The 25,590-nt window shown below is 34.7% G+C and overlaps 2 protein-coding genes across 3 annotated transcripts in view; one reads left to right on the forward strand and one right to left on the reverse strand.

Moving 5' to 3' along the window:
- The first annotated feature begins 911 nt into the window (after nucleotides 1-911).
- LOC106882169 (uncharacterized) lies at nucleotides 912-18,333 on the forward strand. 2 transcript variants are annotated; one of them, XM_052965602.2, is made up of 3 exons: nucleotides 912-1,150; nucleotides 17,089-17,711; nucleotides 18,102-18,333. In XM_052965602.2, the coding sequence occupies exons 1-3, from the start codon at nucleotides 1,018-1,020 to the stop codon at nucleotides 18,318-18,320; spliced, it is 975 nt and encodes a 324-aa protein (XP_052821562.1). In that variant the 5' UTR covers nucleotides 912-1,017; the 3' UTR covers nucleotides 18,321-18,333. The 2 variants fall into 2 exon arrangements, with proteins under 2 accessions (XP_052821562.1, XP_014788245.1); XM_014932759.3 differs by lacking the exons at nucleotides 17,089-17,711; nucleotides 18,102-18,333 and adding an exon at nucleotides 2,397-3,355 and having other exon boundaries at nucleotides 915-1,150.
- A 1,641-nt stretch (nucleotides 18,334-19,974) lies between these two features.
- Nucleotides 19,975-25,590, reverse strand: part of LOC149137469 (uncharacterized) — a 40,816-nt gene continuing 35,200 nt past the window's right edge. The window contains exon 9 of the mRNA XM_089348981.1: nucleotides 19,975-20,305. Coding sequence (XP_089205107.1) covers nucleotides 20,253-20,305 — 53 coding nt within the window. The 3' untranslated portion in view covers nucleotides 19,975-20,252. The remainder of the gene's footprint in view (nucleotides 20,306-25,590) is intronic.

Consider the following 25,590-nt stretch of genomic DNA (forward strand, 5'->3'; position numbering starts at 1 on the left):
CTGAATAAAATGCAGTGCCGTTGTCCATCAGCAATTCGTCCACAGGTCCCCACTCCAGGAATATCTCTTTCAGAACATGTGCAATCTTGTCTGCAGAGCCCGTCTTCATTTCCCTCCAAATGGCCACCTGACTTGGCCCACAGTCGACCATGAAGAGATACGCCCCCCCCCCTTGCCGCTAATGTGCCACATCCACCACCAATTGTCTCCAATTTGTCAACCCCAAAAATGAAAAGCAAAGTTGACCTAAGTAGGAAGTGAACTCAGAGTGCTGAGAATTAGAACAAATACCTGGAAGCATTCTGTCAGACATTCTAATGAATATGTCACCTACACAAGACAGAGTCATTTGTTATAATAGGGAATGTTATCAAAATTAATGGGTCCAAAATTCTTTATTTAAAATGAATTAATAATTATTCACTTATTTGAATCAAAATTACAGTTATTATTATTCCTTGTCTTGGGTCTCAAACTCATGGCAGAGTTGTAGGGCTGTTGTCATGACATACAGTGCGTTTGAGGCATTTAAGACCTGATGGAGCTCATCTCTCTTCAGGTCTTACAACAATTCATTTATTCCAGAAAGAAAGAGAGAGAATGAATGAACCCCAGCACAAAACTGGTACTTTATTTATTGACTTCAAAAGTTAACCTCAGAGCACAGACAGTTGGATGGAACCCCATGAGGCAATCCATTCTTTGCTCTCACAATTCAACCAATTCACTGCCTTTAGCTATTATTAATGTTATTAGTTAACAATCAAAAAAGCTTTGTTCCAAAGTGATCACAATAAATGGTTTCCACTATATGTATATATTTTATGTATTTTTGTAAATACTTTAGCTTGTATACAGTTCTAACTATACAGATAAAGTAATACTCTAAGTTCATTTTCTATTCAATCACACAATTTTCTTGTTGCTATGACTACATCTGTGACATCACAATGTTCCTGAATAATGTCATTAGAGAAACAAAAATTAGAATCTCTACTGAATTACAGTAAGTTTTGAATGGCAGTTTATTTCATTTTGACTTATTGTGCTGTTTGGAGTATAATACTAAGTGAAACTGCATGCTGGGGATTACAGTCAAGAAATGGATCTAAACAGATAAAAGAGAAGCCCTCAAATGTTAAGCATGCAGGTGAGGAATCTTTCCATATGTCTTCTGTCTACTGTCAAACAATATTAAAGAAATGTCTGTATAACAATGGTGAGAGAGAGCTTATATATGTGGTGCAATTTGGGTATTCTTTACAATCCCTATACAGTCATGTGCTGTACAATCACACAACACAATATAATGGTGACGTTGTGAATGTAGAACAAGCAAGGAAAGAGGAAAAACAATTTTAGATTTAAGAAAAAAAAAAAACCAAGAGATTCAGAATTAAGTTTAAGCTATCTTGAGAGAGAATCTGAGAATATTTTCAAACAGATGGAAGTCATCATACTTGAATGTCCTGGTAGATCAAAACTGTTAAATTCTATGTTTGCATTTGGGATTGAAAAAATAGAGAAGCTTAGAGTGTTGTTGATAGGAGTTTCTGATGGTCTAATATTTAATTCAAAATTAAGACAGAAGCTAGCTATATGAGTATTTTTTAAATATTACCAATTAGCAGGTTAAAATTGAATTACTAATTAATAAGGAGGGGCTCCCTATAGATTATATACAAAGGGGTGCTGAAATGTTCCTGGCTTTGAGTAAAAGAAGAGACAGGAGGATTAGTTATGATTTTATTCAACATATTCCCCTCACAGATTCACACACATATTGCAGTAATCCTTCAGTTTTTCTACGCCATGTAAAAGAACTCGGAAGTTTAGGCCTCCAATGAGGCCTTTCACAATACCCTTAAAGCCAGGAATTTTACAGCACCCCCTTGTATATCATCATCGTCATTGCTTTTATGTCCACTTTTTCATGCTTACAAAGGTCAAACAGAATTTGTTGAGGTAAATTTTCTACAGCCCAGTATCCTTCCTTTTGTCAACCATAAGCTGTTTCCAAGCAAAACAATATTTTGCCATGACAAGACATGTTTTCATGGAAGACTAGAAATTAAGGACTCTGCTTATATGATTGTGATTCTCGTTTACAATTATTGCATAATGTTAAGAAGTACAAACACACACACACACACACACACACACACACGCGCGCGCGCACATAATCTATGCCACATTCCCACTAAAAACTTCACACTAAACATTAAACCCTTCACCCATTCCTTTCTCCCTAAACTGAAACTGTCCAGAACTCTTTCCCCACAGAACTTCCTCACATCAATCTTACCAATTTAGGAAGACTTACAAAAATCATATACACTGCTCTAAGTCATCTATTATTTTTTTTTTTAATCCAACTTCTACTTCTATTGTTCCAGGAAAAGCCAACTCAAGAACCCGCTCCACAGCTGTTGAGTTGCCTAATTCAATCCGTGAATTGATCCTTCATTCTTTAGCTGTGACAATAAACAATGCAAAAGTGAATGAAAGCCAGGCTGCATTACTGCGTTGTAACAACAAGATAAGCAAACTTATTTTGAAGAGATTCCCTGATGCTAAGTTCCTGTGGCTACATAATAACAAACATTTACGATTTAATGGTTTTAAATACAGACTGAAGAATGGGGACTTACTAATAAAACATTTCAAATCTTTAGCTGATAGTGGAGTGTATACCTGCCAAATGGTTTACAAACAAAAATGGAAGGTCACTCTAACGATTTATTCACTGACAGTGGCAGCTTCATCTCCCAAAGACTTTCCACAACTGCACTTTACTTCTGGATCTACAGTTAAAATTGATTGTAACAGTGATATACTTGGGGATTTGTACACTGGATCAACAAAACAGTGGACTATAAATGGGAAAGTTTTGAAACATGTTGCTAAAACTCGTGCCAATCATGACATATTAGATACTGTATCTTCTGTTAGTGAAAACCAGTCTGGAATATGGATCTGTATGGTCCTGAGAAGAGATGATCCAAGAAAATTTTGGATTACTAATAAACTAAATGTAGTTATTGATCCTCCAAAAACCTTTTGGCAAGCAGTGATGAAATCTCGTTATTTTCCACTTTCCCTGACAAACATTATAGGAGTAATTTTCACTTTCCTGACTTTAGTACTTTGTTTAGTTATAATTTCTGTGAATCGTTTTATTATAGCAAAAAACAAAAATAAAATCTAGATTCTTGGTTTTTTTAAAACCTTTCTCTCCCAAACAACTATTTTAATTGAAACTCCGGTGACTCCTTGTTCTTAAGATTCACAATGAAATAAAAGTCTAAAATATACATTTAGAAATTTTTGATAAGAAAATATAACAAAAGGAAAAGGAGTTAATTTTTATTAAAAATATGGTATTTATTTAATCTAAAATAATTGTTAATTTCACAAAGTTTTATTCAACATTGATTTGGTCTGACAATGTTGGCTAGCTATCATTGTCCGGAAATTTTGACTGGATAGACACAGAATTTAGTTGGTATGTTGTCTGCTATCTATACATAACAGTGGAGTCATCACTGCATCTTAACAACTTGCCTACTTCTGAAACTATAGCAAATTCCAAGAGTCAGAGTTTTTGAAATTTCAAGAGTCAAACTGGTCTGGGTTTTATAAAACTAAATTAACCAAGTGAGTCATTTATTGTTCCTTTTATAGCTCATTCACCTTCCTCTTCTCCCTCTTCCAGCCCTCTACTTCATGTACCTACACCTAACTGGATTCCTCTATGTGTCTCATGTTTAATAATATGTCACATTTTTAATGGTGTATCAAATCTACAAAGGAAGTACCGCATGCCTAATGTTGTATTTCTTGTTAAATGCACATAGCTATATGAGGGTTGTTGATAAAGAGACTGAATAGGTGCAACATTAGTGAGAGGATGTTAGGAGAAGAGGTGAAAGGAAATCTAATCCAAAGAGTGACTGAGGAGAAGGAGAGAGAGAGAGAGATGAGCAGTTATCTGATGGTTGTTGGTAAGGGTATGGAATAGAAACAACATGAGCAAGATATATTTTTAGTGTGAATATTAAATGTTTATCCCTGTTTTCTATGCACATTCAAAACAAGTGTTTCAGAATCTCCAAAGGTGGTGTGAAACAAGGAAGAAAAAAAAATGATAGGGAGAGGGAGAAGGAAGAGAAAGGGAGGGAGACAGAAAGAGATAGAGAGAGAAAGACAAAGAGAGGGTGAAAGCAAGAGCAATAGATGAGTGTGAAAGATGTCAATGAGAAAGGAGAAAGGAATGTGAAAGAGAAAATAATAGCAGAGAAACAAGGTGATGGAAAAAAAGTGTAAGAAGTAAAAGAAAGGGGAGTGGGTGAGACAGAGAGTCAGAGAGTAATGGATGTCTGTGAAAAGTGATAGAGACATAATATGAGAGAGAGAGGAAGTCATGGAAAACAATAAAGATAAGGACTAAAGGAGAGAAGGAGTGATGGATATTTCAGTTTGTAAGCTATTTTTCATGCCACCTCCCCTATTGAGGTTGTCATGCATGGTGGTCATCCCCTAGCATGATGGGGATAAGTGGGATTAAACTATAGGAAGTGGGGTCCAGAACAGGTTCTTGTATAATAGATCAGCATGCCTACTCACATTTAGTAGGAGAAGGGGAGGAAGAGGAAAGAGAAAATAATCAGTAGGATCTGCAAAGAGATAGACAATGGCCATAAGGTGCCCAGGTGACTCCCCAAGACATAAGGTATATAGATGTGGGTGAGTGGATAATATGCAAGATTGTATGGAAAGGAAATGAGGGGATGAGAAGGTAGACTCAGAAAATTGGCAGGGTTGAAGTGACATGGTTGGGTTGTCTGCAGTAGCTGGGAAAAGGAACTAGAGACAGGTGTAGTGCAGGTGGAAAGTCATTGTAATGTGGGTGGAGAACACAATACATAGCACTTCCAGAACTCAGTTTCACTGAGTAGTAGAAGAGTTTTAAGGACTTGCATATCACTAGAGCTCCTGATTCTTTGTCATCTCTGCCACCAGGCTCAGAGTCAGCCTTCACCACTTCATGCTATGTCTTCCGGAGTTATGTATGTATATATATATATATATATATATATATATATATATATATATATATATATATATATATATATATGTGTGTGTGTGTATGTATGTATATATACGCACATAGGTTGGACAAAATAATGGAAACATTAAATTTTTTTTTTTTTTTTTTTTTTTTTAATATGGAGTAGGACCGCTTTTGGCAGTAATTACAGCTTGAATTCTATGAGGTATGGACTCACACAAAGTTTGAATCGTTTTCAAAGGAATTTTTGTCCATTCTTCAGCTAAAACAGTCTCCAGTTCTTGTAGTGATGATGGTGGAGGATATCGACTCCTTACTTGTTTTTCCCAAATACACCATAAATATTCAACAATATTGAGATCTGGAGACTGTGGTGGCCAGAAAAGATGTTCAACTTCACTAGAATGCTCCTCGTGTCATTCAGTAACAACTTTAGCTGCGTGAATTGGTGCATTATCATCCTGAAAGATTGCGTTTCCCTCCAGAAACACTTCTGTAACCATAGGATGAATTTGATCAGATAAAATGCTTAAATAGTCTTGGCTATTAATTCTGCCATAAAGGGAAACCATTGGGCTGGTGGATTTCCAAGATATAGCTCCCCAGATCATCACAGATCTTCCTCCATGTTTAGCAGTTGGAAGAAGGCAGTCTGAGTCAAATACTTCTTTTGGCTGTCTCCACACGTATACTCAGCCAGTGGTCGGAAATAAGGTAAAGGATGACTTGTCCAAGAAAATAACATTCTTCCACTGCTCTAGGGACCAATTCTGTAGGTTTTTACTCCACTCTAAAAGCTTTGAAATGTTTGTTTTTGAAAAGTAGTGGTCTTCTGATTGTAGCCCTCACATTAAATCCAGCTTTGTGCAGCTCCCAGCGAACAGTTTTTGTGGAAACTGGGTTCTCGAAGTGGTCATTAAGCTCTGCCGTAATTTTGGGAGCTGTACTATTGTGAACCTTTCTAACAATTCGTGTAAGAGTCTGATGGTCCCTATCTGAAAGTTTTGGTTTTCTTCCGTAATTTTGTTTCAACAAGGAGGTTTTTCCCTCTTTCTCAAAGGCTGTCATTACTTTCGAGACAGTACTTCTTGATACACCAAACATTTTGGCTGTTTTTGTTATGCTAGCACCTGTCATATGAGCACCAACAATTTGACCTTTTTGAAAGTCCGATAGATCTGTCATTTTAATGAATTTTAATTACCTTTTGCTGATGATATCTGAAAACAAACATCAATTTTAGCAAAACATATTAAGCAATACTAATAATAAATCAAAAAACATAAAAATAAACAAACTTTTGATGGTTTTATAGATATTTCAAAATTATGATGCTAGATGTTTCCATTATTTTGTTCAACTCCTGTGTATATAGTAGAAGACACTTGCCCAAGTTGCCACAAAGTGGGATTGAACTCGGAACCATGTGGTTGATAAGCAAGCTACTTAACACACAGCCACTCCTGCACCTATAGGGTCTAAATATTTTATAAGGAAAATAAGTATAATAAAATTATTAATAATAAAACGGTTAGAATTGGTTTTTCAGTATCTAAAAACTTATTTAGAATTATCTCTTTGACTAATAACAATAAATTATACATTTTTTATAGTAATAGACATAACAATACTTTAATTATTAACACTAATAATGGACCTAATCAAAATCATGTAGCTAGAATTTGTGATTGTAGGTTTAAAGATAAATGTTATTTCAATAATTTTTGTATCCAAAGTAACCTTATATACAGATGTAGGGTAGAACTGAAGGAAATAATTCTTTTTATATTAGGGGAACCGAAAATTTTATTAAACGATGTATTGCAAACTGAATATACTTTTAGAAACAGAAATAAGTTGTGTAGCACCAGTTTAAGTGAAATTATATGGAAGTTAAAGGATAATAATAAATTATATAACCTTAAATCACAAATACTTAGTCATACTAAATCTTATGAAATTTCTGATTGATAACAGATGTAACTTGTGTGAGGAGGAAATATACCAAATTTGAACATCAAAAATGAAACTTCTTAATGACAGACAAGACAGACACTCTTCAAAATATATGTTTAGAAAATATAATTAAGTTCAATTGATTATTTGAAGGATTATTGGATATTAAAGTATAAACTAACTATTTTAGATAATTAAATATTATATCATTATATAATCTTTAGAAAGTATATGTGTGTATATATATATATATATATATCTGTATATATGTAGATATATGCAAATATATGTATATGTATATATCTAGCTTTATATTTGTAATTCATATCATCATCATCATCATCATCGTTTAACGTCCGCTTTCCATGCTAGCATGGGTTGGACGATTTGACTGAGGACTGGTGAAACCGGATGGCAACACCAGGCTCCAGTCTGATTTGGCAGAGTTTCTACAGCTGGATGCCCTTCCTAACGCCAATATATACACACACATATTTATTAGTGTATTTGTATGTATGTATACTATTATTATTATTATTTAGTAAATTAATTAGAATCATTTATCTATAATCAATATTTTATTAAGTAATATAATACTAAGGTTTTATTAATCTAAAAGTATATTGTCAGTAGATTATCTTATAATAATGTCTACTTAAATTCCATTATATTATAATGTAATTCTATATTAGATATAATCATTTTAAATAGGTTTTAAATTTGTAATAATTATAATTTTAATTCATCATCACTATCATCACCATTGTTAAACATCCACTTTCCATGCTAGCATATAGATAGATAGATAGATAGATAGATAGATAGATAGATAGATAGATAGATAGATAGGTAGATAGATAGATACTGGTGTCATTCAAATGGCATTCATGCCAGTAACATGTAAAAACAACCATTACCCTCTCAGAGTGGTTAGTGTTAGGAAGAGCATCCAGTTGTAGAAGACATTCCAAGTCGGTCTGGATCCTGGCACAGCCTTCCAGGATGCCAGGCCAGTCAAACCATCCAACCCATGGGACAATAGACGTTAAATGATGATGATGCTAATCTAATATAATGAATGTAAATGTCAGTGTGTCACATTTTTTCAACTTTACTCCTACATGCGCTGGCCTAACATATCTTACCATTTTGGAATCAGGCTGACACCATGAGTAAATTAAAAACATTCTGGGCCGAATCCAGACACTCAATCCTGAAATTTTGGATTCCCAAAATTTCATTATGAGCGTACAAAAAGTAAAGAAAAATTAGGGAGAGATAACTAATAAAAGAAGCGAAGGGAAGTAAGTCAACTTACTTTACCAAAATGAGTTTACATCACACCAAAATTAGTTTAGTTTGGAATTGGAAATCGATTGAAATGTCACATGGAAGACCAGTGGCACTGCAGTTTATTATACTTGAGTGGAAATCCTCAATCATGAAACAATGTTATAAGAATCATGGAGTATTACTAAATTTGCAGAATCAGGCAACAACATCCTTCAATGGTTGGCACGGCACCGTTTAATTATGAACAAGTACACCTGTGAATATTGCAATTCACCATGTGACCTCATCACATGTGGTGACATTATTGATGGAAACGTTTGGTACTGCAAGCTTTGTAAATTGTGAAAATCAATCCATCACAGGTCATACTTTGACAAAATTCATGTGCCCCTGTATAACAGCCTTTTAATCATTTATTGTTGATCATGCAATATGTCGCAAAATGATATGATGCATGAATCTTCTATACAAAGTAGAACTATGATTGTCGATTGGAGTAATTTCTATGGAGCAATATGTGATGCTTAATTGAAAAAAATTCAATGCAAATCGGTGGCATCGATGCTAATGGGCAACCAGTCATTGTGGAGATAGTTCAAAAGACTTCAGTTTCCAGTGTGAGTGAGCTATGCACTGTCAATCAATAGGTCCCAAGTACAATCACCTTATCATGTGGCTTTTAAGCTGGTATATATATATATATATATATATATATATATATATATATATATATATATATGCAAAACATTATATCATCATCATCATCATTGTTTAACATCCGCTTTCCATATTAGCATGGGTTGGACGATTTGACTGAGGACTGGTGAACCAGATGGCTGCACCAGGCTCCAATCTGATCTGGCTGAGTTTCTACAACTGGATGCCCTTCCTAACGCCAACCATTCCGAGAGTGTAGCAGGTGCTTTTACATGCCACCGGCACGAGGGCCAGTCAAGCAGTACTGGCAACAGCCATGCTCAAAATGGTGTTTTTTATGTGCCACCTGCACAGATATATATATATATTTATATGTAATCTTAGTATATGTATATATTTACATTGATATCTGTATATATGCATCTGTTAACTCATTTTTGTTAATTATTTATAATTTTTTTTATATATTTGGGCAAATGAATACTGATATGTACTATGTATTGTTACGTGCACATACGTATATATATATATATATATATATATGTATGCATTTATCTATGTCTATACGTGCATAGGTGTGTATATATGTGCATATGTATCTATGTATGTGTGTGTTATAAGCATTACAATATGTTATATTCTTCTAATAAACTATATAATCTTAGTATAGGATAAGAATAATTATGATAATGATATTGAAGTCCTTAGGAAGTTGAAAAGTGATGTTATTTTATATCGAATGATCTTAAATGTAATTACATTCATTTTAATTAAATGTTAAAGTAGACCCTACTCTAAATATATGTTTCTAACATTATATTATTCCTTCATAAGTATGAATGCATGCACAAGAGTGGCTGTGTGGTAAGTAGCTTGCTTACCAACCACATGGTTTCGCGTTCAGTCCCACTGCATGGTGCCTTGGGCAAGTGTCTTCTACTATAGCCTCGGGCCGACCGAAGCCTTGTGAGTGGATTTGGTAGATAGAAACTGAAAGAAGCCCATTGTATAGATGTATATGTATATATGTGTGTGTCTGTGTTTGCCCCCCCCCCCCTCAACATCGCTTGACAACCGATGCTAGTGTGTTTATGTCCCCGTAACCTAGCAATTCGGCAAAAGAGACCGATAGAATAAGTACTAGGCTTACAAAGAATAAGTCCTGGGGTCGATTTCCTCGACTAAAGGCGGTGCTCCAGCATGGCCACAGTCAAATGACTGAAACAAGTAAAAGAATAAAGAGTATATTTATTTAAAATGAAATATTTCCCCTGAAAAATAAGAAATTTTTATTTATTTATGTAAAAATTAGTATAGATAAAAATTATTCTAGCATAAATATTTATTGTACACCATATTAAAAACATACTTTGTAAATTACCTTTGTGCAATTATGTCCCTTCTATTCTGCTGTAAATATAAATGCATATAAACATTATGATGAGATTTTCTCCTCTAAAAACTATGTAATTTTAATTTCAATTTTAATTTTAGCAGTATTCTTTTTAGTATGGAAATGAGTAATTATCAAAAGGACATTTATGAAGTCCTTATGATTATTATTTTTTTTTTTTTTTTGATAACTGGTTAATTCAGCATTTATTTAATTTCTGTAATAATTATGTTACTATTTCGTATGTGTATTTCGTGTACAAGATTCTTGATGTGGATACGTGTGTTGAAAGAAATACAATTAAACCTTGCAATCTCTTCAGTAACTTGTCTCTCGAAGAGATTGCAAGAGTGCAATGAAATAATTTAACAAAAAACTATATAAATTAATAAAGGACTGAAGCAGTGTGTGTGTTTATTATCGGCATAATGCCTCTCCCAAGGTTTAATTGTATGTTACTATGATAATATTTTTTAGAAAGTTTCTTCCTTATATAAACTATGTAATTTTTAATTATTAATCTTTCATATTTAGTAACGATTATTATAAATAATTAATGCAATGTAATTTATATTTGCTTTTTGATTAGAGATGGTAAAATAATTTGAATATTTTGAATAGGTGCAGGCATGGTTGTGTGGTAAGATGCTTACTTCCCAATCACATGGTTCCAGGTTCAGTTCTACTGCGTGGTACCTTGGCCAAGTGTCTTCTGCTATAGCCTCAGGCTAACCAAAGCATTGTGAGTGGCTTTGGTAGATGGAAACTGAAAGAAGCTCATATATATATATATATATATATATATATATATGTATGTATGTATGTATGTATGTATCTGTGTCTGTCCCTCCACCATCGTTTGAAAACTGATGTTGGTGTCTTTACATCTGTGTAACATAGTGGTTCAGCAAAAGAGACTGACAGAGTAAGTACTAGGCGTACAAAGAATAAGTCCTGGGATCAATTTGTTTGAATAAAGGTGGTGCTCCAGCATGACTGCAGTCAAATGACTCAAACAAGAAAAAGAATTGAAGAAAAAAAGAAAAGAATATTATTTTACTATTTACCCATAGATAGATAGTGTATTGTAATTATAATAACATGTATTTTTTAATAATATGAAAGAATGAAAGGGATATTTCTTATTTCGCCATGGGTTTTTTTTTTAACATTTTTTTTTTATATTCTTTTAAATATTGCACTTCGTATTTTTTTTTAAATCAATGTGCTAAAATATATTTAGATTAAAATACTTAATAGTATACAAATATATTCTATGGCTGTTATATTACTTTGTTTTTCATATTTTATTTTTGATCTTTGTTTTTGTTTTTAACTATTGATGCTCGTGCTTGAAAACATGAATATATTTAAATTCGGTCTTTTCTTGGATCTGTGAATCCTCATATATCAAAAATTACACTGTAGAGATTCTTACTCACACACAATGGATTTTTATAATTTTATTATGGATAAGAATCAGCACAATTGTATGTGATTTGTATTTAATATTTATTATATTATATTATAAGAATATAATATAATATTATGTTAATAAATTTTAATTTTTGAATTGATAATTGTATATCTCCATTTTCTTTCCATTTTTATAAATTTAATATACAACCATGTGAATTGTAAAGTTTTTCTTTATTAAATTGGGTATTAAATGGTTGAGCCAGTGAAAGATTAGATCTTTTCATCCCTATTTTCCTCGTATTTAAAATATGTGTGTGTATGTTGTGTGTGTGCATGTCTGTATCTCTTTTATATGTATGTATGTGTGTGTGTATTCGTGGATGTTTGTGTGTATATATCTAGGTATATGTCTATATAACTCTATATCTATACATATGACTACTGACCGAGACCTTTGGAAATGTGCTGTGCGTGAGAAGACCCGGCAAGCCAAGTAAGATCGTTGCCAGTGCCCCTGGACTGGCTCTTGTGTGGGTGGCACATGAGATGCACCATTTTTGAGCGTGGCCGTTGCCAGTACCGCCTGACTGGCTCCCGTAGGATTTTCGAGCGAGATCGTTGCCAGTGTCCCTAGACTGGCTTGTGCAGGTGGCACATAAAAGACACCATTTCGAGCGTGGCCGTTTTCGTGCGGGTGACACGTAAAAGCACCCACTACACTCTCTGAGTGGTTGGCGTTAGGAAGGGCATCCAGCTGTAGAAACTCTGCCAAATTAGATTGGAGCCTGGTGTTGCCATCCGGTTTCACCAGCCCTCAGTCAAATCGTCCAACCCATGCTAGCATGGAAAGCGGACGTTAAACAATGATGATGATGATGATGATGATGATGATGACTAGGTGTGTGTCAGTCTTATGGCCATCAGTCTTTTGTCCCTGCCAAGGTTGGGGGTTTTATGTTTGTTGCTCTATGTTATATATATCATCACCCTTTCTTTCATTCCCCTCCCTAATATCTTTTATCAGCACATACACACACACACACACACACACGCACACACACACACACACACGCACACACACACACACAAGTTGGTCACCACTTGTCTTTTTTTTAATCTTTTTTATCTTAAAAAGTCTTAATGACCTTAAATGCTGTGGTTTTATTCCTTCCTACTCCCCCACACACACACATCCTTCCTCCTCCTTTCACTAAATTTGTATGTCAATATGTATATGTATGTGTGTAGTTTATGTCTGTGTGTGTGCGTGTGTCTCTGTCTGTGTATATGTATCTATGTGCATTCCTATGTTTGTGTATCTGTTTATTATTTGTATGTATATATATATATATATATATATATATATATATATATATATATATATATATATATATACACACACACACACACACACACATTTATTTATATATGTATGTGTGTGTGTTTATATATATAGATATGTGTGTGTGTGTATATATATGAAGCACAACTTTCGAACATTGGTCCTTACCAAGGCAATGACTAGTGAACAAGACCTTTGGAGATATGCTGTGCTTCAGAAGGCCTGACAAGCCAAGTAAGACCATGGCCCATGGCCTATGCTAGTGGGTGTAACCAACCCACTTAGGAATACTCCTCATTCATTGGACAATAAACTTTGCTTGCAAAGACTTATTGAGGCAAGTGAAATCAAAATCAAAATCACTGATGTGGCCGATGACAGTACCACCTGATTGGCACTCATGCCAGTGGAATGTTAAGAGTACATCTGAACGTAGGTTGTAACCAGCCCACTTATGAGTACTCCTCATTCATTGAACAATGAACTTTGTTTGCAAAGACCTATTGAGGCAAGTGAAATCAAAATCAAAATTGCTGACGTGACTGATGACAGTACCGCCTGGTTGGCACTTGTACCAGTAGAACGTTACAAGCACATTTGAGCGTGATCATTGCCATGACCACGGATATGCTCCCGTACTGGTGGCACATGAAATGCACCATTCGAGTGTAATCGTTGCCAGTGTTGCCTTACCTGCACATGTGCAGGTGGCATGTGAAAAACAACATTCAACTGTGGTCATTACCAGTTCTGCCGGACTGGCCCCCATGCCAGTGTCACGTAAAAGCATCCACTACACTCTCGGAGTGGTTGGCATTAGGAAGGGCATCCAGCTACAGAAACTTTGCAAGATCAGATTGAGCCTGGTGCAGGCTCTGACTCACCAGTCTTCAGTCAAACCGTCCAACCCATGACAGCATGGAAAGTGGACGTTAAACGATGATGATGGTGATGATGATGATGATATATATATATATATATATATATATATATGTTTAAAAATGTAGAGACTCTCAACACGACCGATCTTTATTCCATTTATTTAATTATTTACCATTCGATGTCAATATGCTATATTGGTAACGATTACAAAATTTACTGGAAAATTATATATATATATATATACATATAATTAATATAGACAGCAGTCTGCAATGTTTTACCAGAAAAGTAAAACTGTAACTGTCAGTAGATTGCTAGAAATAAGAGCTATATATATATATATAACAACAGATGGATAATGGTTCATTCACTACAGCTGTTTCCAACGAATTTTTTAATTGATGAACAGAGATATTACATCATATGGAAAAAGTTTTCATCAAGTGAATATATATGAATTACACATTTAAAATGTACTCTATTGACTTTCTCATTGGTAATACCTTTCCCTATATATTATGCACAAAGTAATTATTTTCCCAAATAAATTACACTTCATATTTGAGGCTCTGATGAAACTATAAGGTGTTATTCAGACATTCAACTATGAGTCCACTGCATTTTATAGCAGAAACAACTGTAAGCTAATGAAGTTCATAACATATTCGTTTTTTCCTATGTCATCTCATTTCTTTTATATATATATATATATATATATATATATATATCTGTAAAAATATGTGACACTTATTCGGTAGCCATGATAAAACTCCGAGTTTCAGATGCCGGGGTGGGAGCCCACCCCAACATCTTTTCAGTTGTTGACCATTGAAAATTCCTGTTGGCGTGGGCTCCCACCCCGGCATCCAAAACTCGGAGTTTTATCATGGCTACCGAATAAGTGTCACATATTTTTACAGATAAATTCCTCTATTTACATAATATTGAGGTCTCTTTCTTTCTTTTGTTGTCCTTCCTATTAATATATATATATATATATATATATGAGAGGTATTGGTATCCAGAAGACCCAAGGTGGCAGGTAACACTATGTAAGTGCTATGGGAGGACCATAGTTAAACTCTTGGTTTGATAGTGATACAAGTGAGGAGTCTAATGCAGGTCTTGTATGAGCATGTATATGTTAAATAAAATGAGACAACAAAGCCAAGGCTGTGTGGAATTTGTAGGACATTTATAAAGGGAAAGGTAGTCTTACAGATGTTTCCCGGATATTAGGGATATCCCTTCGTCAGAGACGATGTGAGATGGTTAAATAGAGGGAAATATTAGAGTTCAATATAGGAGTTATTTTGGAAAAGGAAACAAATAGGGAGTGTATAGGGAAATAGGAGAATGAATGTAGAAATAAAAATGTATAAAGATGTTATATATATTATGTTGTGTCTTATTTCAGTAGCAGCTTACCTACCTTAGCAGTAGCGGGAATAACAGTAATACCTCTGGAATGAGGGGCATTAACATCTGTAGCCACAATGATGCAAATGCAACACATCTTCCTTTTCTTTGGTTCTTATACTACTTGAGATGATTTAAATCCTCACTCAAATTCAATTGATCATACTACTTTTATATTATCTAGCAATACCTCTAAGGTTGTGGATTCTAATACTGATCTTCAAAGCACTGTTATTCTTCATCTCAATTGCTTTAGCCCTGGAATGAATACTATCTAAAACAACCATTATTGATTAGGTTTATATGTATGTATGTGTGTGTGTATTCGTGGATGTTTGTGTGTATATATCTAGGTATATGTCTATATAACTCTATATCTATACATATGACTACTGACCGAGACCTTTGGAAATGTGCTGTGCGTGAGAAGACCCGGCAAGCCAAGTAAGATCGCCTAACTTCCCTTTGACCATCAAATAGTAGAGATACTAACACCTCTATTCCTGCTCCTGGGATAAACCATTGTCTTGACCAATATAGGACACAAATAGAGCAAAAGCGCACTCATAGTGGGAATATCTGTAATTATCTCTCAACTCTGTCCATTAAATGGGTTTTGCTTGTCCTGTAATATGATATATAAATGTTTTGTCACAACTCCATCTTTTCACCAAACTAAGATCTACACAGGGGAAACAATTGACTTAAAGTGATACTATGTTACTCACCTCATCTCCTTCTCAAATAGGATCTTTAAACAATCTATTTCCCTAGCCATCTACATGCATCACCTCAAGTCCCAGAGTATGCCTTATACTTTATCATGATTTATAGTTTATGGTGGAACCCCATACACTGCTAACCTTCATGTTTGTAAATTATGTTACTGAGAATCACTCACAATATTATGCCAAAATCTGACATCTTTATTTAATTAATTTTCTGATGTAATCTTCTCTTCCAGGTACAAATTCTATAACACCTTTGCTCATTATGAACAATTATAATTTCTCCATGTCCTTTGTCTTAGCTAAAATGCTATTTTTCATTAACATTTTTTTTTCCTACTACTCCCACTCCCTTACCTCAATGCTTAATTTTCTCGTGCCTCTGTGTCCATTACCTCTGATGTTCTTAACTGCTTTATTGTCTGAGAACAACTTTGAGCCCCTGTTAGGTTAAGTGACTACACTTTCTTTTGGTCAGCTATTAACTATGTCTTCTTTATATCTGGTCTTTGTCAGGTTGTATCTTCATCCTGTCTTGCCTCTTAACTACCTCAACTCTCCCATTATTTCAATCTACTTCCCCCAGTCATATTCCTTTCTCTTCTCCTTAAGCATTTATATTTGTAAACACTACTAGATAGCTTGCATTTACCGCTCTACTCTTGAAAGGGGTGGTACTTTAACAATTTCATCTAGTCTTCTCACTGGAAACACACCTATGACATCATGCACATATATATTAATATAGTTATTATGTACATTAAAGACTCTTGGCTGTTGAGATAAGACATTACATAAATTTCTTTTACCTTTGTATATATTTTTCTTTTCTGCATTTTGTACTCCATGTAAATATATGTCTCAAACCTGTGTTTATCTACTCTACTGCCTCTATATTGATAAGTTATTTTACTACACCTGTTTTCAGATACCATTAATAGAAGCCATTTTGATCATTCTCCCAAAGAACAGATAAATTTTAACAAAAATATCACAGAACTCAAACCTTTAATGAAAAGACAGAAACGCCATGGTGAAACATTATTTCCTTTACCACCTAGATTGGTTTTGCTGGCAGTGGTCTATCTCAAACAGGTTTTCCATCAAATCAATATTAGTGCTTATCATAGTGTAACCCTGTCTTGTGATAATGTTATATCCAGAGCTATCTATGATGAATTCCCAATGGCCATCCTGTTCTGGGAATTTAATGACCAACCTTTTAATATTGATCCATCTTCCATGCTTTATAAATCCATATCTAATGAATTGGTCCTCATCTCAGCACAACCAAAGAACAGTGGTGTTTATACATGTCAAATGACACAGAATTTCCAGTGGGTTCAAGTGGTGGATGTGTTTGTCCTACAGGTATATTCAGAAGAAGTAAAAACATATTACAAAGAGAAAACCAAACTGCGTTTGAGCTGCCATGGTGAGGCACTAATGGAAATATTTCCTGGTGTGAAAAGGATATGGTATCGTAATAATACTGCGGTATATATTAATGATAATGTTCAATCAGATGTTGTTGATATCCCTTCAGAAAAGGTGAGATACTAATTTTTAATAGGGTTTAACCTCATAGCCTCATAGCAAATAACCACCACTGTCATCAGTGATTTCATCATCATCCTAATCATTATCATTTTCTTGATCATCATCACTAACATCTTCAGGTATGCATTTCTGTGTATTATATTTGTGTCTATTTTATGTTAACAAGTGTATGCATGTAAGGGCACCTGTGTATGTAAGTGCATGTGTATGCATGTGAAGTGCACATGTATATATATATATATATATATATATATATATATATATATATATATATGTGTGTGTGTGTGTGTGTGTGCTTGTGTATGTGTCTGTGTAGATGGAATTGTTGCTTCCTCACAATGCTCTTCTTACCATTAATATAGTTTGTACTTCATGTTTCAGTTACATGACTATGATCAATGGCAATGTTGTATTGTTCAAGGTCACAGACACTGGATTACAGCAAACTATACACTTTTATTGATGCCATCCATCCCATTTACAATGTCTACAGTCTCCCTAGTAGCTCTACTACTCTCGTCTGCCATTCTAGTGGCTTTCATCACTTTAACTGTCTGCTTCAGTGTTCGCAAGAGAAAAAAAACTGAAATAAAAGATTGAAGTATTTGAAGAATTGGATGTCTTACTGATGGCTTTTGTTCCTGATAATAGTTGATTCAAATTTTAGGCAGATGAGGGAGACACGTGCACACATTCACACACACACACACACACACATACACGCATTCACGCACACATACACACACTTCCATGGTTGTTATACTAATGGCAGGATTGAATCATTTCTTGACTCTTCTAGTGAGCCATAGTAAAACTATATTGCATTGATTGGCACCACATCTTGCTCCCATTACTGTAGTAACTGAACCCAGTCATTTCTCAAAAATTCTATCTATATTGCCAGAGCAATAAGGAAGCAGTTGTAATTGGTAAAGAGGCAGATTGTTTATTTCCATAGTTGAATGCTACACTTTTTTGTGTTCAAACTCTGCTAAAACTTTGTTTTATTCTTTTTTTTTTGTTTCTTTGTTTTGTCTTTTTTGTTTTAGTTTTGTCAATTTTGTGTTTGTTGGAGGGTACAGGTAAAAGTAAGAGTCAAGTCATATAGACTTTTAAGGGTTGGTTTTCTGGTTTCATGGTGTATATATTCCCCACCTGGACAGGACGCTGGTCTGTCACAGAATTACTCATTATTGCCAGCTGAAGGGACTGGAGCAATGTGAAAAGAAGTGTTTGCTCAAAAACACAACATGGCACCTGGTACAGGAATCGAAACCAAAATCTTACAATCATGAGTCTAACACCCTGACCACTAAGCCACATGCCTCCACAGCAGGGTGCAGGTGGGTCAACAGTTACCAGTTATATATTGTAGTGATATCAGTTGTGCATAGTCAAAAGAACAGTTAGACCAAACATGACAAGCTCACTACACTGGAACTCCACTTTAGGCAAAACTGATTGAAGTAACTGAACTTTCCCCTGAGAAAAGAACAGCCATGTATGGTAGTGCTTGCATTTGGAAACTCATATTTATGAGGCTGCATACAGTGATTCAGGCTGCTCCAAACAGCAGTCAAATCTCCCTCTAATTTCCCCCTACCGTTTTAATAAAGATATGTTGGATAATATAGTTCTAATCAAAGCATGACTGAAAAAAAGAAGGATGGACATGGTTAGAACATCTTTGATCATAGGTCTACTACAACCACAAGAAGAATAACAACAACTCTCTACACCCAAATATATTTTAATATACAATGTCATAAAATAATTTTCACACATATATTATTATTATGAAGCCAAAGATACACCTTAAGGAAATATTTGGATACACTACCAAGTCCCATAATCACTTGATGAGTTAACTCTCTTTTCAAACATACTCTAGTATCTTGTCACAAACACTGAGTACAGAATAGTAAATCTTGTCTATTCTCCTGAAAATATCTAAGTACAGCCAATTCAGTTTTGGCTCTGTTTTTGTTTAACTGAAGTGAAATGCTTGCAAAAGAGACATACATCTATTACAACTCTTTGGTATATTTCCCTGACAATTAACTTTAATATATATTGAAAACATTCTTATATCAAAGATTCTCATTCATATTTATCTTTCAAGAATAGAACCAGTGTGAAATTTTGTAAGATTGCAAGCCTTAACTAACATATATAAATTCTTGATTCCAAACCTGAAAGATTTTCTTTTAAGGATATTTCAAAAGGATATTTCAAAGATAACAGTAGTAAGATATTAAGATAAATTAATATCACAAAGCTTTATTTAATTCATTTTCTCAAATGCATAATAAAAAAAAATGAAAAATAAAAGTAACTGTTTACATCAAAATGCATTTTATTTTTTTTATTTTAATCTTGAAGCGAAAATAGTTTTTAAATCATTACAAAATTTACTCTATACATTTAATTAACAAAAAATAGTTATGAAGTGAAATTTTCAGTGGAATAATGTTAAGAGTAAACAATATTTTATTAAGAAAAAAATTTTTAAACAATTTCTTTGATTTTTACTTAGAAAAGTTTCTCAAATAGTTCTTCCACATCATCTCCGTTAGGTGTTCCTTCTGTGGTTTGTAATTTCAATGAAAAGATAAAATGTGAAAGTAATATATATATACACATAGTTAAATTTATAAAGATTAAGTATAGCATATGAATATACTGATGTCTTTCAATAATCAGTACCAAATTAAGAAAATGCAGTCATACCATACAGGGTGTCCACAAAGTCTGGGTACATGGGATTAACACATACTTTAAGAAATTATTATTTCTTATATTCAATTGTTTATGTTATGATTTTATTTGCTCTCTGTACCCACATGGGGATTAACACATACTTTAAGAAATTATTTCTTATATTTAATTGATTATGTCATAATTTTATTTACTCCATGTACCCAGACTTTGTGGACACCCTGTAGTACAGATATTTGAAATACTTTTCTGATAACTTTTGTCATTTGTATATATGATAAATTCATTCAAGGGGTTCCAGTCAGTTTTATATCATCAAAATATCTGTATTAAATCAGATACTATATTGGAAATAAACTTCAGAAATGTAATTTATACAAAATTTTTACATTTTTGTAAGCTAGTCTAAATGAAAAGACAGAGAAAAGAGTGAAGCACATAGACAATGGAAGATTTTGACAGTTAGAAACTGAGTATTAAATGAAAAAAAGGACTCCTTACATGTGTAAAGTAAAATGATATAAATAATTTTATAGTGATTTTAAGTTATGCTGGTAGTTGACATTATCAGATTACAAAAGTACTCTACTCTGCTTATACCATTTATACATTGGAGTTTTTCAATGGCTTGATTTGATATGGGGTAAGCAGTACACATTTGAAATACATGGGTTAGATTTTTAGAAGGTTGCAAACTACTTTAGTTTGAAATGATGTACATAGTTAAATAGGGGAGAAGGAGGAGGGGGAGAAAATGGTTATTTTAAGGAGATACATAAACTCGTGTGTGTGTATGCATGTGCATGCACATGCACATATGTCATCTTCATAATTTTAATGTCCACTTTTCCATGCTTGCATGAGTCAGATGGAATTTGCGGAAGCAGATATTCTATGGTCACCTGTTTCCACACAAAGTAATATTTTCCCTTGGCCATATTATACTTTTCACAAATGACTGAAAATTAAACAATACCACTTGCATGACATAGATGGTTATTTACAACTATCACATGAAGTCAAGGCAAGGGTACACACACACACGCACATGCTCACACACACATACACACACAATGGGTGGTTGGCCTGGGGCTATAGTAGAAGACACTTAGCCAAGGTACCACACAAAGGATTGACCCTGAAATTAAATGGTTAGGAAACAAGCTTCTTGACCACATGATAAGCACTGTTTATTGGGAACATTTTACACTAAAGACAAGCATATGGCAATGCATAACAAGGTACAATAGCATACAGTTTGAGAAAATTCAAATTGTCCATTTGTTGGACAAAATCAATTAAAACAACCTGCATGTGTGCATGTATGTGAGTGTGTGTCACTGAAGCCATTCATACATATATACATAAATAAATAAACTGAATGATAAATTTCATTTCTCTCTCTCTCTCTCTCTCTCTCTCTCTTTCTTTCTCTCTTTCTTTCTTTCTTTCTCTCTCTCTCTTTCTTTCTTTCTCTCTCTCTCTCATATACGCATACACCATCAACATTACTCTCTCTGTCGCGCACACTTCATCAAACATACACACTCACACACACAGACATACGCACACACATCAATTCTCCCCTCTCACCACAACTTCAAAAGAAGTTCAGTCATAAAACTGTCCATATCTCTTCATTCGACACCCACTTCAAAAGATCGCCTTTCCTTTTCACTTGTCCGGCCATTGATCGGGAGATAAAACACAATCCAACTCCTGCTAAATGCAAAAATCCCACCAAAAATACACACACACAAACACACAAACGGACATTTCATGTCTTTCAGCTTCTCTATGATTATACACGTGTTGCAAACAATAGCTCTTACATACATTTTAATCTTCAACAGGTATGTATCAATTTCTATAATATAAATTGTTTTTCTATAAGCATATAACAATTACTTATTCCATAGTTTACTTAGCTTTTCTCTTCACTTTTCTTAAATTGGATATGTCTGCTATTAATTCTTACATACAATTTCCCCATTAATTCTTACAGCTTCATTTTCTGTTCAAGCAATTCTTAACGTCAACTTCTTAACATAATACGCAGAATTCTCGCATTAATACAGTAGGGTGTTTGAGGGAGATTTGGCCACTATTTCCACGAGGTCTACCCACCAAGTCTGAACTTATTTTTCATTCACAGATTTGCATTTCAAACATTTAACATAATCTTTTCCATAAATCAACTATCGTAAATATTTTCTAACATGACGTCACATGCAATTACCCTTTCTTCTGCCATTAACACCAGCTGCTCACACACCTTACAGTTTCTCATTCAAACTACATAATACATAGAATTCTCACATTAATACAGTAGAGGTATTTTGAGAGGGATTTGCCTGCTATTTCTACCAGGTCTACCTACCATGTAGAGGTCTGAACTTCTTTTCCATTTACAGATTTGCATTTCAAACATTTAACATAATTTTTTCCATACATCAACTATCATAAAAATTTTCTACCATGTCCTCACATTTTTTATGTAAATCGAAACGAGACACGAAATGATCAGGTTGAGAAACGGTGTTATAGATTATGCCTAACTGAAAACAATCTCACAGCCACATCATCCAAACAGACTGTGTGAAACCGGGTTTAGCTGCTAATATATATATATATATATATATATATATAAATTGTCCAACCCATGCTAGCATGGAAAGCGGACGTTAAATGATGATGATGATGATATATATATATATATATATATATATATTGTCAGTTGATCATATATCCCAAAAAGAAACACATTCTAGATGTTAGAGCAGCAATGTATCTATAGGAAGTTACTTAAATGGCCAGTCAGAGAGTGACCAATGGTTCCGCATCCACAAAGCCACCCACACACACACACACACACACACACACACACTCACACACACACACACACACAGAAACTTACAATGTGTTTCTTTTACTTTCTGTCCACCAGATTCGCTCACAAAGTTTTGGTCAGTTTGGAGCTATAAGAGAAGACCCCCCATCCAAAGTGCTCTGCAGTGAGACTGAAACTAAATTTATGATGTTATGAAGTGAATTTCTTGACTATATACACACACATATATGTATGTGTGTATGTATGTATTTATGTATGTCTAGGCACAGGTATGGTTGTGTAGTTAAGAAGTTCACTTCATAACATCACAGTTTGGGGTTCAGTCTCACTGCAGGGTACTTTGGGTGTCTTCTATTGTAGCTCAGACTGACCAAAACCTTGTGAGTGAATTTGGTGAACAGAAAGTAAAAGAAACCCATTGTAAGTTTCTGTATGTGTGTGTGTGTGTGTGTGTGTGTGTGTGTGTGTGTGTGTGTGTGTGTGTGCGTGCACGTGCGCGCGTGCATTTGGCTGTGTTTCTTTACATTCACGCTTCACTGAAAATCACGACCTACAAGCATTGAGATTGTTGTCATTACTCCTGTAAACAAACCATCTACAAGAATTGTGCCTTTCAAGGTGTGCGAAATAAGAGATCTGTTACTTAGAAAAAGAATAAAGGGATAGCAACAGGAACAGCATTTACCCATAAAACAGTGCTTCAATAATCTACTCATTCTGTTTTTTGAGGAATGAGTAGATAGAAGGTAATGGGAAATAGAAATAGTTCTAGTAGACTAGGGTAGGATGGTCAAAAGGATGGGATGTAGCATGTGCCTATTCTGCTCTCAGGTAATTACAGCAAGTAGTACAATAGAAAGAGAAGTGGTGAGTGTTAAGAAGTGTTAGGGGATAGGTTTGGGGTAAGTGCTTGATGGGGCAGAGAGTACAGGTTGGGCCTTTGTGCATAACCATACCAAGATAGTTGATGTGTCTTCTTGAGCACAGCAAAAAGCCAGCTATCTTGGCCCTTTTTATCATGTCCTCTTTAAGGCTCAGCATCTTGAGAGATTAACATTTAATACTTCACATTTTACTGGGTCTCCCTTTTCCACAAATTTCATTCACTTTAAGCGATTGGTATTTATGCAAGTGTCCTCATCCATACACATTACATGACCAAACCAGCACAGTCTTCTCTCTTGCAGATTACATCTAATTCTTCTAATACCAAACTTTTCTCTCAATACATTTGCACTCTGTTGTACAAGCATACTGACATTGCACATCCGATGGAGCATACTAGTTTCATTCCTCTCTAGTTTCCGCATATCCTCTGCATTCAGAGCCCTCATCTCATTACCATGTAGCATTGCTGTTCATACACAAGCATCATACAATCTTCCTTTCAATCATAGAGAGAGGGGGGGGAAGAGAGAGAGAAAAAGATTTTGTTGCCAACAAAGGTAAAAACTCTCTTAACTTTCTCCATCCTATTCTTATTCTAGGAACTATACTTTCAGAACATCCTCCTCCACTACTAATTAGGTCACCAAGATAAAAGATTATCCCTTACCTCTAGAGGTCCTCCAGTGCATTTGAGAAAATCAATTTTCCTATGGCTCCCGCACATCTTCCAATACACTAACACTAATTTTTCCATTAACCTTCCAGTGATTCCACTGCACCTCTTGTGTGTCCATTGCTGGGTGCACCACATGGAATTCCTACCTACACATTTCCTACATACTGTGCAGGGCCATTTATCTGCAGCGGGAGAGTCTTGTCTATTTTCTTGCTTACTGGAATTTTGGTCTTTACTAAGTTAACTTTAAGGCCCTTTGATTCCAGGTGTTGCTTCCACTCCTGAAATTTTTTTTCAGCTCTGAGAAAACAAAGAGTGAGATCATCAGCGCATAGAAGTTCCTAGGGGCAGCTGGTCTTCAATTCCTCTGTTATGACCTGGAGAACAATGATGAATAGGAGGGGACTGACAAGCGAACCCTAATGAATGCCTACCTATACACTAAATTCACCACTGTACTCATGCCTAACTCTGAAGATGTAAGGGAAAGGAGGCAGAAAGGAAGCATTAGGCTAGGACAGAAAAGAATCCTGAATACGACACGTCTCTTTATTTCATTACTTTCACATCTGATTTCACCCTAAGCAATAACAAGTTAGTCTATCAAACCAGAATAGCTGTCTCCACTATACTTTTTTCTCAAATAGCACTCTCTATTCCACCCCTCCCTTTTCTACACAACTTTCTTTGTCTACCAACATCACACCTAATTCTCAGTCACATTACTCTATCTACAA

This window comes from Octopus bimaculoides, chromosome 1, assembly GCF_046866305.1.
Source record: "Octopus bimaculoides isolate indiv1 chromosome 1, ASM4686630v1, whole genome shotgun sequence".
Classification (NCBI taxonomy): Eukaryota; Metazoa; Mollusca; class Cephalopoda; order Octopoda; family Octopodidae; genus Octopus; species Octopus bimaculoides.

Excerpts from the sequence above, each read along its gene's own strand:
- LOC106882169 (XM_052965602.2), top strand. The coding sequence starts at position 1,018 with ATGGCAGTTTATTTCATTTTGACTTATTGTGCTGTTTGGAGTATAATA. Across the intron at positions 1,151-17,088 it reads CTCAAATGTTAAGCATGCAG|ATACCATTAATAGAAGCCAT; the intron begins GTGAGGAATCTT and ends ACCTGTTTTCAG. Across the intron at positions 17,712-18,101 it reads TTGATATCCCTTCAGAAAAG|TTACATGACTATGATCAATG; the intron begins GTGAGATACTAA and ends TTCATGTTTCAG.